The 21,273-nt window shown below is 34.2% G+C and overlaps 4 protein-coding genes across 4 annotated transcripts; 3 read left to right on the top strand and 1 right to left on the bottom strand.

The window, feature by feature from the left end:
* The first annotated feature begins 1,049 nt into the window (after positions 1-1,049).
* LOC106720562 (homeobox protein slou) lies at positions 1,050-6,378 on the top strand. Its single transcript, XM_014515283.2, has 4 exons — positions 1,050-1,197; positions 1,281-1,772; positions 2,305-2,418; positions 6,011-6,378. The coding sequence occupies exons 1-4, from the start codon at positions 1,050-1,052 to the stop codon at positions 6,376-6,378; spliced, it is 1,122 nt and encodes a 373-aa protein (XP_014370769.2).
* Positions 6,379-8,013: 1,635 nt separating this feature from the next.
* On the bottom strand, positions 8,014-10,645 carry LOC106720561. Its single transcript, XM_014515282.2, has 7 exons — positions 10,641-10,645; positions 10,407-10,598; positions 10,041-10,244; positions 9,741-9,928; positions 9,175-9,383; positions 8,554-8,837; positions 8,014-8,128 (listed from the first exon to the last, which is right to left on the bottom strand). Exons 1-7 carry the CDS (start codon positions 10,643-10,645, stop codon positions 8,014-8,016), a joined length of 1,197 nt encoding a protein of 398 aa, XP_014370768.2.
* Positions 10,646-11,964: 1,319 nt separating this feature from the next.
* On the top strand, positions 11,965-14,692 carry LOC106720627 (striatin-interacting protein 1). The gene has a single exon (XM_014515345.2). The coding sequence runs from the start codon at positions 12,098-12,100 to the stop codon at positions 14,555-14,557; it is 2,460 nt and encodes an 819-aa protein (XP_014370831.2). The 5' UTR covers positions 11,965-12,097; the 3' UTR covers positions 14,558-14,692.
* Positions 14,693-15,531: 839 nt separating this feature from the next.
* On the top strand, positions 15,532-19,483 carry LOC106720560 (abl interactor 2). Its single transcript, XM_045678948.1, has 9 exons — positions 15,532-15,699; positions 15,874-16,313; positions 16,515-16,703; positions 16,783-16,907; positions 17,299-17,374; positions 17,455-17,522; positions 17,998-18,117; positions 18,273-18,369; positions 19,042-19,483. The coding sequence occupies exons 2-9, from the start codon at positions 15,881-15,883 to the stop codon at positions 19,203-19,205; spliced, it is 1,272 nt and encodes a 423-aa protein (XP_045534904.1). The 5' UTR covers positions 15,532-15,699; positions 15,874-15,880; the 3' UTR covers positions 19,206-19,483.
* The last annotated feature ends 1,790 nt before the right edge of the window (positions 19,484-21,273 follow it).

Consider the following 21,273-nt stretch of genomic DNA (forward strand, 5'->3'; position numbering starts at 1 on the left):
TAAAAATAGAGTCATTTCTATCATTTCACGATGACGAGTTTTGTTCTAGAAAAATTATCAATCTGTACATTAACCATTAGAGAATCAAGTGGTGTGAGTTGGGAAAAGGCACTGGTTAATAGTTCGACAAGTGCTTACAAGAAATTTGTAAAGTTCTGGAATTGTCGCCTACACGATGGTGGAAATGAAATAAATTATGTTGATGTTTTCAAATCATACATTTTCTTCGTATATATGCCTAGAACACTTTTTAGACTACATAACACATTGATACGCCGACTTACACGATACACACGAGCGCAAACACACTGTTCAAATTGTCACACTTATACATACCTAGTCATGTACATAATGTATTTGAAAAACACACATATTTGAAACAATCATAAAATTGTTCTTAACTATTTCGACCGTGGCTACTACTGATTTGTTTATGATTTTTTTACTTTAGGTTACTGCAAAGATCACAGGAATTACGAGTTACCAATTAGTCCTTTTAAAAACTAATCTTGTTGAAAATATATCGCAAGTAAAACCTAATGGTTTGGTGATATTTAAGTATATACCGTTACGGTATTGATACGAAATACATAAATGCAGAAAAAAACAATAAATCTTAGTAATATTATAAAGGCGAATGTTTAGATGGATGGATGGATGTTTGTTTGAACGGAACGGAACTTCGGAACGGCTCAATGGATTTTGATGAAATTTGGCACAGATGTAAAACATACTCAGTAAGAATACATAGGCTACTTTTTAGTTTTATTTTTAATTACGCGCAGACGGAGTCACGGGCGACAACTAGTGAATAATTACGCAACTAATTGACTTCTATCACCTTACTTAACTAATTCCATTGCATTACCTTTAAATAAATCATTCGAATCGATGACATCAATCAAATAACAAGGTGATATTCTCCCCGAGGGCTCATCATACGCTTTTAGAGATCTTTTGTGCGATAAAAACCTCTCATACAACGTGTTATCAAATAAAAGAAAGGTGTGAATTTTCACAGCCGGTGTTCGAGGCCCCACCTACTTAAGATGGCGCAGTCCCCTCCATTGGTTGATCAACCAGTAGCGTTAGAGAATCACTGCGAGGTCATACCTACAGCCTCCGGTAACACTCGACCGGTGCCACCTATTTTCGGAACTAATTATCAGTGCGAGTTCGCAGAGGAGAGGAAATTTAGTACCCTCACAACTTTAATGGTAGATGACCATTCATTATTGTTGAAAACTTTTAACGGTCATGAAATAATTCATTTAATTCAGTGAAAATGAACTCGATTAATTATATATCGAGTACATGCGACGATACGGATTCCAAAGTTGTCGAAAGACGTAATAATTATACAGTTGAAAAAGAAGAATCACTTGATTGTGAATCAGAAACCGAATATGACAGTGAGAATGAAACAATTGACGTTATATGTGAAAACAGTGGAATATCATTAAGAGATAATAATACGCCACAATTTAATACTCTATCATATCCATTTGTTCGACCCGACGGAGTTTTCTTTTTCGAACAACATCTTGGTGTGAATTCTGAGAAAACTGTGCCTAAAAAAATAATACGTGATAAAAGTGCTACTGTAAACTGTATTGAAAGGAACAAATTAAATAGTTCAAGTGACACGAAAAGTAAAACTTTTCTAATAGACGATATATTGGGTAACAATAAAAAACACAGTGTTAGTGATGATAAGTCTACAAGTCAAGAGAACAGTGACCGCCTCGAAGAAAATGCTGATGAATATAACGGTACGTATAATTGCAAATACCGAAAATTTGTATAACTCTATTATCTCCTGTCTTTTATATTCCAGACATCATTATTAAAAATATACAGACTGAATTGTAGTTTTCCCACTTTCCTATAAATAAATTACTTTTAAACAATATATAAGTTAACATAGAAAGAAAATTAAAGCATAATTAACGTCAAAAATAGTTAAAATATAAAAATTGTTTGAACAAAGCCTTTAAATAAATTAATGTTTCAAATTTACTTCACCTATCTTCAGACCGCACATACATTTCTTCCAATTTTAAATCAAAGCATCATATTATTTTTATTTTTATTTTTAATGCGTTAAATTTCGTGTTAATATCGTCCTTTATTAATTCATTTGTTATTTGTGGTCTCGCGTTTGGCTACGTTTTCCAATACGCAACATTTTAGAGAAATATCTAGTGTACAAATTTATAAATTGCTTCAAAATGTTTTTAATACACATATTTTTCACCAAAATCAAAACACCCAAAATATAGTTACCATGTTGTATTGTTGCAGTAACATCAACATCAACTTGTCAAGAGCTGACGGCCATAAACAGCGCGGAGCTGCTCGCGGGGCATGCGTACGCGCACTGGCTTGCCACACACCAACCTTCCACCACCTTTTACGGTAAATCCTGCACCAATGTCCTATATTATATCCACATTAAACTTTGGCAACCGACGTATCGATACTGTCGGCTATGTGGATATGACGTAAAAAAAAAGATGCGCCCGTTAAAAAAAATATTTTTTAAGTGGTTTGCATGAATGAATGTTAACAAAAGTGTTAGAAATAAATAGCAGTTTTTTTCTTACAATAAGTCTTAGCATAGATCATCATCATCATCATCATCATCAGCTCACTATCCCCACCGAGGGGCTCGGAGCCTACCCCAATTTTAGGGGTGACTAGGCCATAGTCAACCACGCTGGCCAAGTGCGGGTTGGTTGACTTCACACATATCATTGAATTTCTTCTCAGATATGTGCAGGTTGCATCACGATGTTTTCCTTCACCGTAAGAACGTCGGATAAATGTACATATGTAAATCGAAAATCGAAAAACACATTGGTACATGGCGGGATTCGAACCCAGGACCTGCAGATTGCAAGTCAAGTGCTTAACCCCTGAGCCACCGACGCTCTCGCATAGCATAGATCGCGAACAGTATAATATATTTAAATATCCATTTTGTTACCTTATTTTAAGCATACATTATGAAATACATAAAAAAGCGCAAATTTGCGTTGAATCTGAGAGCCCATGCGCTATTCATCATTGTATGTAGTTCAGATATTTTATTATTTTCTTATTTACTTATTCTCCTGGCGCAGCGACCCAAAGTGGGTCTTGGCCTCCGACACAAGACATCGCCAGGGCCGCCTGTCCTGTGCCTTCTCCTACCAGTATTTATTACTTACCGGTACTAGTTTATTACAACGGTCATGAACAGCAACTCTGTGCGCGAAAATCCTTCGCCATTATACTTATATTAAAACGTATTGTCTTCGCTCTCATTCACTTTTTGAAACAACAGAGATAACGATGTTTTTGTAAGGGTTTTTCGGCAGTGTTACCCAAATCTAATAACATTGCGTGACGACACCCAAGTGTAATTGTTCTCACGCATCACTCCGCCAACGCACACGCAATAATTCCTAACCCCTAACACTCATCTCAGCTCATATTTCACTCACATTTGCGTGTTTCATTAATTACATGTATGTCTAATCGTTTGTACATACTTTACTTAAGTGGCAATATAAATATTTTGCATCATAAAGTGCATAGTCACCCGTTCGTTGTCGCTGCGTTGCCTTTGTCTCGACTCTTTAACAGACTTTTTTTTTTATAAATGAGATAATTCAAAGTCTGTATTACGATTAAAAAAATATTAAAACTCTTCCGAACAAATATGACTATAATAACGCTACAATAGTGCTAGTAATAGAATTATCTGTCTCCAGAGGTATTACCAAATTAAGTTCTTGAAGAAAACAGCGCACTGTTTTTAGAAAGGATTGTACCGCATTTCAAGTTCCTTAGGCGTGGTGAACATTTTAAGACATCTAATTTTTTAGGATTTTACTGCTCTCAAAGTTGGACTACAAGAATAAAAAAATAGAAGACGTGTTCCTTTACTCATAACAAGCTCTTACCACACTGGTAGTTTCGAATACGTGACAAGTCTGATTAACAAGATTTTTTTACATATTTTGTTTGCGTACCTGCGTAGACCGCACCTCGGATTTTCAGTGGCTATAAATTAGTGTGAGGGTGCCATGTCCGGGAATGGGTCCAGACGAGAGCCGGGGGTCCGGAGATCCATGGTGGGTGAGGGGTGGGGGGTTCGGTTATAAACCTAATTCTTATCTCAGTCAACTTTAAGTATATGTTTTTTTTTTATACCGTATCGCATCGTCAACTGACGAATCACAAACATGAAGTTAAAATTGGATTTATTTTATAATACGACATTTTTGCGAGTTTTGTAAATATACTTTACTTTACGGTCTGTCAAAAATTTTAACCAGATTTCTACCATATTTCAAGAAACAAATAAAAAACATAAAATATTTATTTAATTTACTCATCTATTAAAAAAAGATGTAAACGCTTAAAAAATGTCAGAGCTCTCTAATATGTAGAACTAATAAAACGTTCACGTCGCGGTTCTCGCGATAGTTGGAAGACGTTCGTCGAATTGTCGCGACGAGTGACGGTGGTCGAGACTTCGCACCGAGGTGTTGACAAACAGCTGCCGCGACGATAATCACCAACAAAGCCAATGCCTATTTGTACACTTCCTTAACGATCTGTAGCTAGAACAGCGTCCGATACCACTTTAATAGATAACACCAACTACGCCTTCTGGGACATTTCGATATTTGTATGATATTCATGCACCGAGAAATGAATGCGAGTTTTTTTGGTAATTGAAATCAGGTTAACTGGGTATAAAGGTTTACTGCTTAATAATGAGACTATACTACCACATCTGCTTAGAACGACAAGAGCGACCTCAACTATTACACTTAATATGATTCTGGAAGACCAAGTGAAGGTTATAATCCAGAATATAGAGATGATAAAGAGTTGTAGTATTACTGAATTCATTGTATATAATGTTTACTACCAAGAGACAAGAGCTTGACGTTCTGTTCTGCTTTTTATAGATGTTTAGTTATATTTACTTATGTAATTTATAATTTACAACATGTTTAATTTTCAATTTATTTTAAAAGATAAATATTTAATTTTCTCTTCCCAGTAAAGTTGGCAACAAAATTTATATTAAGGTTTAAAAACCTTGTGAGCCGTCCCCACCTGAGTGGGATAAGGCCAGGGAGGTGATGATATTAAATCACGTTAACACTTGTGAGCCCAAAACTGTTGAATATACTTTACCTATACATTCTTTGCGTTGCGGAATCTCCTAATAGATTTTCATAAAACTTTTGTGCCTCTTCGAATTATGCCATAAAATAAATACAAACACACAAGGAACCTACGCATATTTTTTAATCGATTTTGTTATGACCAGTTCAAATAAGATAGGTTCTAGTAAATCGTAATGCCGCTTACGTAAATCGTTAGCGGTCTGTTAGCGCGGCCATCACGGGCCATACACTTGTCACAATGCTCTGTTGACTCCGCAACGACAACGACATGCGACTCGACAAACTGCGCGGGCGCAGCGCAAACACTCTGATTGTGTTTATAGCCACTTAACGAGAACCTGCGACAATTCCGATTAGTATACACGAGAAAAAGTTCACCGTGTATTTGTCTTAAGTGAGAGTAGCTACTTTGTAAATGGGCCTTGTTTTATTACCATTTAAAGATGAACTTTCTTAACGTAACTACATTTTGACACTTAAGATATGCATATTACTAGTTTTACGATGACATTATTTCTAAGTTGTCGCTAAATATTTTAGAAAACAACCGCTACGAAGATTAAGAAGCATAGAATTGACAACTTAATAGTTATACTATAAATACTTAGATAACATTGGTAACCATTCATCTTTATGATGACTGTTAAAGATTAGCAAAGAGGTTATATACAAAAGAATATATTCAAACCAAAAATTATGACCACATATTTAATAGTAATTTTAATATATTAATAATAATATTTTATTTGACACGTACAGCAATAGACTATAAAAATTAAAACCTAGAGCAGGAAATTAATGCCATTTTAATCTTTTAGATGACAAGAGCAACAGACGACCCAGAAGAGCTGGACCGGAACGCAAACCGCGACAAGCATACAGCGCTAAACAACTTGAACGACTCGAAGCGGAATTCAAAATGGATAAATATCTCAGCGTATCAAAGAGAATGGAACTATCCAAAGCACTCGGTCTCACAGAAGTTCAAATAAAGACGTGGTTTCAAAACAGAAGAACGAAATGGAAGAAGCAGTTAACGTCGCGTTTAAAGATAGCCCAGCGTCAAGGTATTTTTCCTGGACAAATATTCGGGCATAGTCATCAGGCTTATTCAATTTTAAATCCTTACGCCTATACCCCACTAGGTTGTGTATTTACTCCCGTGACTTTACCGTCTACGCCATAAATTAATTAAAAAAATCGCGTGCATTACCTATCTTTGTATCAATTTGGGCACACACTTTAATTTAATTAGGCAGGGGATGAAATACTAATTCCAATCATTACTACCTATTATAAGAAATGTAAATAAAATTTATGTCTAAACTTGCCATAAAAATATGTTATAGATCATATTTTAATCTAAACGCTTTTAGTACGAGCAGATATTTTAGACTTTAAAAGTGCACATATTAAATATACAATGCAATTACTTCGTGTACATAAAAGTAAACATTAATAGCGTTTTATTAAGGAAAAAATGTAAGTCGTAACTAGAGGCAATAATCATTTATTTCATTAGATCTCATTGTAACAGTATTAACAAAATTATAACTTTTTAAATTTGTAACAATAATGTCGGTCGACAAGATTTTTTTTTAGATGTTCAATCGTGTTGTAATTATACGTATCAAATAATAGACATTAAATAACAATTTAAAACATACACAGGTTCAAAATTAATTTGGCTGAAAATTTTATAAGACGCCGATTTATGCTTTGGTAATATTTGCGGTGTGTTAACAATTTTAATTATAGTGCAAAATATACATAGTAATTGTATAACTCGCTACTTTTGGCACTTCGTCTGTTGGTTTGTCCTATATCGCAGGTGTGAACACTGAATTACGACCATTTGTTCTGACGCTATAAAATCTACCTACCTGTAATAAGTATTTTTTTTATAGTTTTTTTATGATAGCGAAAATATTAATATCTTACGCAAGTTTAATAATGTAAAGTTAGATGGAGTGTAAAAATTTTAATAAGTTTTAAATAACCATAAATTTTAATATTAATACCGTAGTTATACCGTAGTTGTGATATTAAAAACATGGAAAGGGCTTTTTCTTATTCCTGGCCGTGGCCAGTCAGTGTACAGCGTAAAAGAAATAGTAGTATTCAAACATATTTTCATGATTATCATTAAAATAAGTTAATAAATAAATAAATAAGTCATTGTTAAATTTGTGTTGCTTTAGATATATACAGTTTTTATTGTTTAATAACTTAATCTTACCGCAATTACTGTAATTAATATAAAACTGTATAATTAAAATAACGGTTTTGCATAGATGAAATAAATAAACATAACCTTTAATATGCGCTTTTATTATCATTTCTTGTTTTTAATCACGTTTATTGACACAAACTATAACTGTGATTAATGTTACGTAATGTTAGCAATACGTAATGTTAATAACTATTAAAAACAAACGCGTTAAATTGTAAGTAAATATAAATATACAATAGTTAGTTCATATGAAAAACTTAATTAAACATTATTAATGCATTAAATTGTTTAAACTTTCGTGAGACATAATATTAAAGTAATTAAAACGGCTTAACTCGTGTGTGATCGTCCGGTGACGGCACCGACTAGTTTCGGACCCGTCGGGGGTCCATCTTCAGGGCGAGTGTTTATATTGAGGATTTGGCGGAAACACTCGCCCTTAAGATGGACCTCCGACGGGTCCGAGACTAGTCGGTGCTGTCACCGGATGATCACACGTGACTTAAGCCGTTCTTAATTAATTAATAATGCATGATTATAATAGATCTTTTCTTACTCAGTCTTTGTTAACTAAGTGTAACTATACATCTATGAAAGACAATGGTGTTTAGAATATAGATGGTCGCAGTCCGCTCCGCCCAGTCCCAGCACGGCAGCACGCAGCGCGCCCAGGCCGCCTCCACGCAGCCACGCCACGCCACCACTAATTTATAACATATACAAACGTACAGTTGTTGAGTCCAATGTAATATAATACAAGTTATTGAGCCCTCTGACCCTTAAGACCTTATAACGAGGCAAATTCTATCACTTTAATAAAAAGAAATAGTCGAATTGAGAAACTGTTCCTTTTTGCAGTCAGTTCAAAAAATACGGTTTGTTAAAAGTTTTAAAAATTTCACAAGTCAATATGTTATCATTAAAATCTTAATACACTTATACTCTTACAGCTTCGTTGATACAGGTGACTTATATATCAGTGTAGAAAGTCAGTCCAATAAAAGTATGTACCAGTCCAATAGAAGTCAAGGATCACACAAATGCAAATATTTTACAATCCATCTTGATATATGTTTCTACCGCTTTTGAAAAAATATTTAACTATAGATTTTAATTAAATACACTTACTGCCAAAGGGGTAACCAGTATCGATTGGTATCTTCCATGTTTCTGGCTTGTTTGTTACCCAGACACAGCATTCGATACAAACACTGAGTGCCGCGTGGTCTTACCGCCATCAGTGCGTACCGGGTCAACGTGTTCAGCGTGCTTAGCGTGTTGCGCTTGTCTCGTTTATTATGCATGTTATCTTCAGTGTAACGTTCAGCGTCACGCTTGGTACGGAACACATCGTCCACGTTCACGGAGTCTCCAGTGTCTACCATTTGCATAACTTGTGTTTGTTGATCACTCTGTTAATATATCAATAATTTATTTTAATTCTTTACATTTTTACTTATAGATAGGAAGGTAAATTGAGATAAGAAGGATCTTATAAATATATATAATATATAATTCAATTTATATATGTACAGTACACAAATTTTCGAGAATTGGACCATAGAATTACACAAGAACACACGTTGATAAAGTCTAAATATGTTACAAGAGTAGAGAAAATCGAAGAAAGTATGGGATCGATCAACACACGTCGGCAAAAAACAGGGAGATGGCGATGAAAAAACAATTGCAAATGTTGAAAATGCAATTTTTTTAAGCAATTTTAATCTGCTTTTATTTTCTACTTACCATAGTAATACACATCAGCACCTGAAGTACGAACATGCCGAAAGACAGAAAAGCGATGCCAGTTAGCGATATATCAAAGAGGTCGGCGATGCCCAGACCGTGGTGTTCGCGCTCCGCCACGTACTCGTATCCACCGCCGTGAGGATCTTGCGCGGCCGAGTGGTAGACAGGCGGCGGCGGCGGCGGCATTGAATATTCGTAACCACCGCCTTTAAAGTGATATTACAATATTATAACTGCCACATTCAGAGCCCTAAAGGTATCTTTTAGTGTAGTTATAGTATGAGAAAATTACACTAAGGGGGAATCCGTCTAGTGACCATTTACCAAGTCAGTACGCGGCAATAAAACTACCCAAAACTGTCTCTTTTCATGGGACTTACAAGAAGGTAATGTTTTTCGCGGATATGGTGTAGTAAGTCTTACGTTAGTACCTGTAAAACCTGGTACGTAATGAGATAGGACTTTTCCTAAAACGTTTTGAAGAGAAAAAGTGATCATCTGATAATCCGACCATCTTTACAATTAAGCGAAGTGTGTTTTGTAGGTAAAACTTGTTAACTTACCATGTTTTGAGACCTCATAAGGTGTTCTGCCAGTCTCAGTCAATCCAGGTGTATCATGGCCCTCAAACACTTCATATCCCTCTCGTTCTTGCACGTGCGGTTGAAGAGTGTGAGATATAGAAATATTGTCGGTTCTTAAATCTTTTGTCACGTTATAATGACGGTATAAATCATTAAGAGCGGCAACTCTATCGGTAGAAGATTTAGGTTATATTAGGTTCGAATTAATATTATTTATATAAATAAATCGTCGTATAGTTAAAAAAAATAACTTTGCAATTTTTTATGAACAGCTCATACTTAGTCAACCATTCCTGATAATTTGCCGAACCGATATCATTCATGACATTACTCCTTAAATCCTGCGACCTGGCCAACCCAATGCCGTCCTTTATATTAAAACTATAAGGCTTTCCAAGTCTGTTTTGGATTACGGATTTGCCCATCTCATCCAAGATTTGTTCGGCGACATAATTCCGACATTGATATTCATTCATCATTCTTCTGAAAAAGTATTTAGCTGTTAATAATAACAAATATGTATATGAAGAGCCTCCAATTATTTTTGCTAGTTAAGATAATAAGGTAACCTTACACTGATAAAAGTTCCTATAGAATGTTGAGTAACGAAAACAAAATTAGAAAGTTAAATAAATTTGTCCATACCTGTGGAAGTTTAGCATAGAAAATGCAGCATCTATTGATCCATTTATGGAAGGCAAAATATTAAGCTCGTCATTATCAGATTTTTGCTTTTCGTCTTCACCGTTTATTATAAAGTACGTCGGCATTAAGTCGTTACGTAATATATCATCAACATTTAATTCATCATCTAGCATTTTTAAACCAACTAAAATTCTAGAAAATAATAACAACAAATAAATGCCAACTATTTCGTACCTCATATTTAAACACGTACGGCGCAAAGATCGAGGGAATGACGAATAAATTAAAGTCTCCGTCATCATGAAGATTACATGAGTTACGGAGCAGAAAATATCACGTCGCCGATTTTATCATCATTGTTCCATTCTTATAACTGTACCATGTTCACTCAACATGATTAACAGTGAATACAAAAGAGACACTTTTATAACTAGATTTTTTTGCATATCTGTATAATTATTAAGGCTTATTATACTTATAATAAGCCTTAATAACTTAACTTTTCCTCCACTACTTAGTGGAGGAAAAGTTAAAAATTTAATTTATTTTTCAAGCAATAAATCGTTTGTTTGTTGTACTAATTCGCTTTATTTGGTATCTTGCTAAATAGGATAAGCAATATATTTTTGCGCCCGAATCGTTAAATCGAGGACGCTAAAAAGAAACACAATGTTATACTGCTTCTCGTTGTTTATAAATCGGGTTTCATATAATCTGATCACCTATATAGTACTACAATTTCACCCCTGCGGCTCTAAGTGCCCGCCGTGGTGAGGGGAACCATTATAATGCATAATATTATAAATGGTTCGATGTCATCCGCGCGACGTCTGACGTGAGAACAAACCAACCAATCCCTCTTATTAAATTTAATGTAGGTATTCTTTATTTTTCAATTCCTCGACTAGTATTTGAACTTTTACATATTTAAAGTTTTTTTCTAATATTTCTTACGAAACGATAATGATTATTATACTAATAGTGTGTCATCGTCATCATCACCATAATCAGCCTATCCCAATGCCTTCCACATTTTTTTTAAAACAATTAAAAATAATATTGTATTATACTGAGTATGAGTATGCCAATAGACATTTTCATTTGTAGATGCAATCTTTAATCAACAGAAGATGCAGGACGCACAGAAAGAAGATATTTCCCTTTCCTATGCGTTCACTATAAGAAAAGAGTGGGAAGGAAAGAGAACTAAAATTTGGCCTCCGGCACGATTACTCAGACAAAACGCGAAATGAATTTGGCTGAAAATTGGTGAGGAGGTAGCTTAGAATCAGGAAACGAACATAAGATACTTTTTATCCCGTTTCCGTGGGACGTGACGTTACTTTTTTTTTAAATCTCGCGCGGACATTGCGGGCAAAAGGTAGTACAAAATAATTCAGTCTTTCGGATACCCTTATTTGATTTTTTCTGTATAGTCTTTTTTATTTTTCAAAGTTTTCTTGCTATTATTTATAATTTTATTTCCACTGTTTTTTAACCTATAAAAATTTATGCTCTATATCTACATCAGATAATTTCTATGCTTTATGGCACTTTATGGTACAATTTGACATTTAAAAATTTATCCTACGATTCTAATTTCCTTGTCTTACGTTTTTGGATGAATACAAGTTCCCTTACGTACTATTAGAATGTACATAAACATTTTATTGTGATTAATACCACCAACAATGGGGACTAACGGCAACGGTCGACGCAGCGGCACAAAATTGCCCGACGTACGCCGCCCCATGGATGAAGGGGATTGTGTCAACGATATGGATAGCCCCGAATTAGATTTTGTTTACGACGACTGTGATTCCCAAGCAAATGAAATAGCTGAACTTTATAGTTATACCGAGCACCCCGAATTTCAGCTCAATGTGAAAGCGTTCGAAGACATAATGGAAGAGTTTAATTTCCCACCAAGTTGGCAAAGATTAACTCTACCACAGCAGCGTACTGTAGTAATGAAACTATTAGAGCATTTGGATGTTGCAGTAAGTGATGTTCGTATGCGATCTGCTCGATGTATACTGTACTTAGCGCAGGGCTGTTGGGCAGAAATGCAATCTGATGCAGAACAAGCTCATTGGGCTCGACTCAATATCATGACACTTTATGAAATGGGAACATTTGCTGCATTTATCGAATTATTGAATCTCGAAATCGTAAGAAGCAGTTCTGCGATGGCATCAAGAAAAATAGCAGAATCCCTTCCTGATTCTACTAATCTTCGAGTTATTTTGTCTGTTTTGTATTTAATAACAGAACACATGAGAACAGAAAAAGAAAACGCTGATTCAGAATATGCTTGTTTGGTGAAAAACTTTAAAGAAGAACTCGGCACACCTTTTGGTGAGGAACTGTTGCCAGTTAAATTATTAAGTATGGTAACACATCTTTGCGCAGGAACAACGCCTTATTTTCCTATGAAAAAAGTATTATTATTGCTGTGGAAAGTTTTGCTTGTTTACTTAGGTGGTTCAAAAGAGTTAAAAGAGAGAAAAGCCAGATTACGAGAAATGTATGGATTAGCTCCTATTAATGAAGATACTCTTGAAATAATAAAGGGAATGCGGGCCAGTTCACCTCCTCCTAGTGCCGCTGACATGCTGGAAAACCAAAACCCAGGACAAAGAAAACTCAAAGAAAATGAAAGGGCTCTCCGAAGACAGACTTTTATGAAACAAACATCCCTTGATGAATCTGATGAGCAAATATACGTAGACAAAGAAGAATCTGGAAATGGATCTGAAGATTACCCAATGGAGTTTCAGTCTATGCCTGCTGATAACATGCAGAATCAAAATACAAATCAGAACTGCCCGTACTACATGTATTTTAAACAATTTGATAGTCCCCCTCCCCCTCCACCTCTGCCTAGAAGTCTTCCCTGGCAATCAAAAGTTCGTCAAAAAGATATTGACATGTTTCTGGATAATGTTCGAATAAAATTTGTTGGATATTCACTACCTGGTGATAGACAGACAGTTGCTGGACTCCCACAACCAATTCATGAAGGGGTTGAAATATTAAAAAAACACATGTACACAAGCCTATCTGAAGTACAGGCAGAACGAGAAATTGAGATAGCAAGGAGTCCCCTGACAAAAGGGGAAAAGATTGTTGAAGAAACTGAAGCCGAGATTCTCTACAGAGCCATGCTTCCTAATTTACCACAGTATATGATTGCCCTTTTAAAAATTCTCTTGGCAGCTGCGCCCACGTCTACTGCCAAGACATACTCTATAAACATAATGGCTGATCTACTGCCTGAAGAAATGCCTGTGACTGTTCTACAATCATTAAAACTCGGTATTGATGTCAATAGACATAAAGAGATTATTGTAAAAGCTGTGACTGCAATATTGCTCCTACTTTTAAAACATTTTAAAATTAACCATGTTTACCAATTTGAGTTTATGTCACAGCACTTGGTTTATGCTAACTGCATGCCATTAGTATTGAAGTTTTTCAATCAAGACATTTTGTCATATGTTGGTGCCAAAAACACTATACCCATATTTGACTTTCCTGCTTGTGTTATTGGAGAGCAGCCTGAATTGACCAAGGAATGTTTGGAAATTGGTGACTCATCAGTACCTTACTCATGGAGGAATGTGTTCTCCTGTATCAATTTGTTGAGAATTTTAAATAAATTGACAAAATGGAAGAATGCAAGGATCATGATGCTTGTTGTGTTTAAGAGTGCACCAATACTGAAACGCACACTTAAAGTGAGGCATGCTTTGATGCAATTTTATGTCCTGAAATTACTAAAAATGCAAACAAAGTACCTTGGAAGGCAATGGAGGAAAACAAATATGAAAACTATCAGTGCTATTTACTCTAAAGTCCGCCATAGATTAAATGATGATTGGGCGTTTGGCAATGATGTAGATGCTAGACCATGGGATTTTCAAGAAGAAGAATGTGCACTGAGGGCTAGTGTTGACCGTTTCAACCACAGAAGATATGGTTCAGGAGGGGGACAAGAAGTTGATTTGACTCCGGTTGATACAGATATTAACAGTGTACTCGAATCAAATGTGGAGTTAGATGAAGAATTCAAGGACAATTATGAATTATGGCTGGAACAAGAGGTCTACAACAATGAAATAAACTGGGATGTACTCTTATCCACATGAAATTTATAAAGCTCATGCAAGGAGATGATATTTCCTAATTATTTGAAAGTTAATATTTAACTATTTCAGTGTTTTAATAGCAGTGCTTTTGAACTTGATACTTTTATACAGTGAGATTATCCATTATTTAACCACTTAAAATATGATGTCTTTGTTAAATTCTTAGTAGATCTCTCTTTAATTTTTGTAAGTATATCAATTACTAGGAAGACTTTATGTTATTAGATTTAAATTGGAAATGCATAAAATGTAACATGCATAATTAAGAGCTATAATTATGTACTCATTTCTAATATTTGTGTTAAATCTGGTTATATGTATTAGATTTAGTATTAAAACCCATTATATAAACAAAATTAAAGTTATATTTAATGATTAAAAATGGATTAAAACAAAGAATTTGTGTTGAAACCACATTAAAAATGATGATATTTTAAAAATTGTAATAATTCATTTTTAAACTTTAGAAACTTATTGAAGATTTATAGCTGAATCTGTTTTTTATTTCAAGAAATATTGAAAAAACCAATTAGTTATTATAACAAAAAAATAATTTAAAGGGCCAACATTTTAACATGGAGTGTGGCGTAAACATAAAATTGTGTTACGCTACTTGGATAATTTTCATAAAAAAAGTTACCTAAGATATAGAAAATTTTTAGTTTGCGCCTCTACAGTTCATGATAATAGTAAAATTGAATGAATCGATCCCATTATTGGTATTCTCTAACCATCAGATCCGCGCTCCTAATAGTTCAGACAATGATCCCGGTTCCCATATGAGTGAAGAGAGCCCACATCCCCTTACCTATTCTTTATTACAATAAATATTCTGCGTTTGATGAGGCAATTCGGGAAAAAGTACTCTTATGCCTGATGAGGCAAATTGTGACTTCCTGATCCTACTCTTATTTAAACGCAATAGTTTGTTACTGCTGAACTAATTTGTTTATCTGTGGTATTTTGGGTGGGGTTTATTGTCAACTGTCAATTAAATGTCATTTTAAAAATTGAGCAAAGTCAAGAAAGAAAAAATATAAATTGATAATTGATGGAAAGCAGAGATTATTGATTTGTAGTAAAACAAACTTTAAAAACTGTGATCATCGAAAATTCAAGTGTATATAAGTAATAATAGCCTTGTAAGTACTTATTTGCAATTGATCCAAGCAACATCCTGTAGTCCAAATTTGTTTTAATAACTTTGTAATAAAAGATATGATTTTTAGAAATGAAATTCCTATATGATTTTTAGGAACTGAACTGACATAATTTTCTTATTGATAACTTACTTCATATCAATATTTTGGTTATAGTTTCACAATGGCTGAGCTAGCAGCACTTTTACAAACGTTAATTCCTGAAGGAAGAACCCATTTGACGGACAGTCATACAAACCTCGAACGGGTAGCGGAATATTGCGAAGCGAATTATTTTCAGTCGGAAAATAAAAGACTCGCTCTTGAGAGCACTAAAAACTACACAACCCAATCTTTAGCAAGTGTTGCTTACCAAATAAACACACTAGCATTTAACTTCCTGCATCTGCTGGAGCAGCAAACAATCCAGTTAGCTGAAATGGAAGGACAAATGAACCACATTGCTCAAACTGTTGCTATACATAAGGAAAAAGTGGCTCGGAGAGAAATTGGTGTTTTAACTGCCAATAAAGTAACCCCCAGACAGTATAAAATTATAGCTCCAGCTAATCCAGAGAAACCAATAAAATATGTGAGAAAGAGTATTGACTATACAGGTAATTGTATACTTTTAATCATAACAGCTTTTATTTTGATATGTTTTTTATCCTACAACCTATAAAATCTCTTAAAATTGCTATTATGGTCTTTTATTACCAACTGTAAAATTTTGGTATTCACTCAAGTGCCTGTACAAGCTATAATTGGCGTTAATGTTATAGTAGCAATTTCTTAAGACATTTGTATGCGTCGTTTAGCTTTGGATGATATTGGTCATGGTGCTCGTTGGAATGGAGGCTCTAGTGGTACACCTCGTGGCCGGCGCTCTGTCTCCGCACAGGGCTCTGCCACTCTACCGGCTCCCACTACTAAGCCCCCAACACCACCGGCGGCTGTCCGAGCGGCCTCCGCATCTAACACTGGCACTCTTGGACGTGGCACACTCGGTAAGTGTGTTCAGTTTTAAGTTTTTGTTAATTTCATATCATAGTTATTCAGTAGAGTTTATATCTTTGTGTTACATAGGCAAATCGTCACGTGAATACCGCACGCCTCCTGCGGTAGCGCCGCCGCAAGTGCCGTCACACTATGCGCCAAACTACCCGCGTCGCCCTCCTGGATATTCAACGCTACCTGTAGCACAGCCACAGGTAAAATATGTAGTTTTATATTTTATGAATACAGGTATTTAAATGTATTTTAGTTCTGTATGATATTGAAAAAAGTACCAAGCGATATGATATACTAAATATGAATACTGTAGAATGTAATAAGATCCAAATTAATACAAAAATGATAACTTAGATAAAACAACTAGCTGTGCCCTCGACTTTGTCCGCGTGAAATACTGTCTTCGAGTAGCATTTTTAAAGACTTAGGCTAATTATAAGACAGCCTATGTGTTCTTCCAGACTATGTGCTACATCTGTCCCAAATTTCATTAAACTCCATTGAGCCGTTTCGGAGATACCTTCAAATATCCATCCAAACAGATTAATATAAAAATTGTAGTTAAATTTCATAGTAAACTTTTATTTATAGGTTGGCATGGTGCATCCTAATCAGCATCAGACAAATTCCAATTATTCTCAGCAAGATTTGCATTCAAGTATGCCACGTAAGTATTAACTAAAATCCTAATATCTTAATACCTCATGACTGTTTCATTTTTTTTAAATATTTTTCCTTGCTTTTCAGCACCACCTTCTCCATTAATTGGATCTGACGGAGAGCACAGCCAACATTCTATGAGTCTACCTGGACATGTTAGTAATAAATTTTTACTTTATGGAATAAACAATGTTGGTGATAAACAAACTATAACACTATCACATCATAATATTATAACAATTTTAAGTACATTTAATTTCTCAAAATTCAAATCTCCAAATGAAAATGTAATGGTGACATTTGCTTAAAGAATATTATCAATGTTTTATTTCAATTAAGTCAAATATTTAAAATTATATTCATACAAGTTACAGACACAAATATATATTAAATTTTTCTTTAATCTTTTCTAAGTTAATACATAATTTCATTATATTTTTACATTTTGTTAATTTTTGTTCGTAACTAAATAGTCTACCGGAGGATTGTTATCCTTTTAGTAAATATGGAGGAGGTTTTTTTTATTGTTGTCTCTATAATAGTTTTGTATCTTAGGTAGTTCTAGTTTACTAGAGGTGATAAAGCGTGCGATATAAATATTAATGATATTGTTTAATGTTATGTGGACAGCGGGCATCGTCGTCATCAGGTGTGCCATCGCTGCGTGGTGGGTCAGTGTCCCCTCCTCTGCCTCCGCCACCGCTAGACGATGAGCTCGCACATGACCGCCTGCATGACATGCATCCCCATGTAAGTACATACATGCATACATACACGCTCCACATATGCACATTGTACACACGCATGCTGGTCAAATGTATTTATATAGCTTCTCATTTTTCACTTTGAATTTACGTTGAATGTTGAATTTACAATTCTTTTCTCTGGTTTTAATTTGTACACAGGGTAAAATGGGAGGTCCGTACTCGAGCGCGGTGCCCGCCATCGTGCCTGATGAGGAGGACCTGCCGGGCTGGGTGCCCAAGAACTACATCGAGAAAGGTTAGTTCTCAAATATTAAGATTTTACTGGAACACATAGATTACATAATTAAAAAAAAATTGAACATAAAAAATTAAAGAACAAGTCATATTATTTCAGAAATACCGAAGATTTAAGGTAGAAAAATATTGTCATTTATTAAAGTGTTTTCCACATTTTAATTTGGTAAAATTATTTTTCTGTGTTTTATTTTATTTATCTTTACTGTATATCATACCTTATTAGGTTCCTAAACATGAATAATCTTTTTGTAACAACATGTCTATAAAGTGTGTTGTGTATAACTCTTTTCAAATATCTTGTCGGTCCAAGGTGCGCACTGCGCAGTGTCCTCCCCTCGCATGCCGCAGCCCTTCACACTTAAATTTGTGCGCAGTGACCCGCACGAAATTAAGAGCCGCCAAGAAAAATTATTAAGTGAACTATGAGACCTTATAAATTATGTCTTTAACCTCAAAAATCAAGATTTTGTAACAAAAATGTTTACTAAATATTGTGATTGGTGTGAATGTGTTTGTACACTTTTCATATTTTTCCTTATGTCTATTGTGTTTGTTCGACTTCGATAAATGAAAACCTAATCATTGGTCCATAAAAAATATAAATAAAAAAATGGATTATCAGATTTATAAACCAGTCAAAAACAGAAAAAAAATGTAATATGTTTTGCAGTTGTAGCTATCTACGATTACTACGCGGACAAGGAGGACGAGCTGTCGTTCCAGGAGAGCGCTGTCATCTACGTGCTGAAGAAGAACGACGACGGCTGGTGGGAGGGTGTCATGGATGGAGTCACCGGTCTCTTCCCAGGAAACTACGTCGAACCCTGCGTATAAAACACTACGTACAAATTAAACCAACATAACTGAGTTTCCATTGTCAACAGCAGATATAGAAACATGTTGTAAACATCTGTTGTACAAATGGACCGGCTCGCTGTGTACAATACCACGACTACACAGAAGACAGTGGTCAATTGGAAGTAATTCCCTAACCTTTTTCCTTTACCCTTTTCTTATAAGGAAAGGATGAGAAGAAGTGGATTTGACGAAGGAGAGGATGCATAGGAAGGGGAAATCTTTCCATGTTTCCCCTCCGTCAGTTCTGCATCTGCAATTGCTGTTGCGGCGAATTCAGGTAGCCGCTTGCTCGTTTATCAACTTGTAACATAAAGAAGAGATAAAATGGAGAGCAATGTTTGAATATGTTACTGCAGTGAAATTACACTCTAATACTTTTATATGTAGACACATCTACATATGTTGTAATTTTATTTAATTTCTAAGTTAGTGTACGGATCTAGTGTCTGCATTAAAGTTTTATTATTATATTATAAGGTTATATTTATATGTACTGACTGATTTGCTTGGCTAGTAGGCTAATAAAACTTCATATCGGAATGTGTTAAGGGAGATCCTAAGAATAAATTTACAATTATCAACACCATTGGACTCTAAGTACGTATTATTATTATTTAGATATGTATGGGTTATGGATTATAATTTACTTGCATATTGAAACCGGATTGAAGTTAAGTTACAACAAATTTAGCTATTTTATGAACATTTAGATATTTTAAATTGCAACATCTAAGTTCTTATGGTAAAAAAAATTTCTTTCAAAAATGTATATATTTAAATATGTACTGATTTATAAAAAAAGCCTTACTTGTCTTTTAGCTTATTAAACTAATCGTGGGTATCTGAGATCAAATTGGGTTATCTCTGTGTAAGATGACAGGAATGATTGTATAAGAATTATACAGAGATTTTTGTCTCAGAAACCAACGTTAAGTCGATTAGGTTAGTGTTACAATTGCGTAATGTTTATTTTGTGTAGTAATTATGTATTAAGGCTTTCTATGATTAATGTGAAGCAGATAATTATAAATGTATTTTACAACAAACAAAGAAGTTGCAGTAACATTATAAGATATTATGTCGGATACAGGTAAAGGTACTAAATAAATCCAACATAATTCCAGTGTTTTATAAAGACATGCAACTTCAAGGTGTATGCTTTCTATTTAATTAATTTCTTTTATATAATGTTATAAATCTAAAACGTTTCTATAGAATATAATGTAAATTATATTTAGGTATAAACTGGTTATATACAAAACATTGTATTAACTGCATAGAATTTGTATTAATTATGTCAATTTATATTCCAAATAAATAATTTATAAAGGATACGTTTATTTTATTTGTACCCTGCTCCTTCTCTTCATCAGTTGATTCTGATGCAATGCTTGTTATTTTTCAGCAATATTTAAGTAATGGAAGTTAAAAGGAGTTTAAGAGTCCACATAAATTATGTAAATAAAACGATATACTTTGTTATGTATTAAGTTTTATTGGGAAATTAAACCAAACAATTTAAGTCTTGCTCAAATCACATACAACCACTTTAACATTACAAATTGTAATTTTATCACATTCACACTTATATACAGATTGATGCATACAGCCTCCGCTTAGGATAAACTGATGAGGTCAATGTTAATATACAATTTTATTGATAAATCATAGTAACTATAAAACATAAGTAGTAATATATAAAATAAAAATAAAATTCAATTCTTTTCCATAATTTTCTTCCTGTTGTAAAGACTCACCGTATGTTTTCACTCAACACCCGTACAATTAACAAATTACCTCAATTTTTTTCCCAAAGAGAATCCCAATGACTTGTATATAATAGTTATTATGAAAAGAAATATCCACTCGTATGAATGTTTTAATATTGGAAACCTACCCTTTATAAGTTGTTTAGACTTTAACTTTGGAAGTCTGAGTACTTTTTACTTAGTCACATTGTCTTAAGATAATATTTAATAAGAATTATTGGACAAAATTTTTAATTATATTTACAATATTATTTAATTAAAAATACTCAGGTCTA

The sequence above is a fragment of the Papilio machaon genome, chromosome 8 (genome assembly GCF_912999745.1).
Source record: "Papilio machaon chromosome 8, ilPapMach1.1, whole genome shotgun sequence".
Lineage (NCBI taxonomy): Eukaryota > Metazoa > Arthropoda > Insecta > Lepidoptera > Papilionidae > Papilio > Papilio machaon.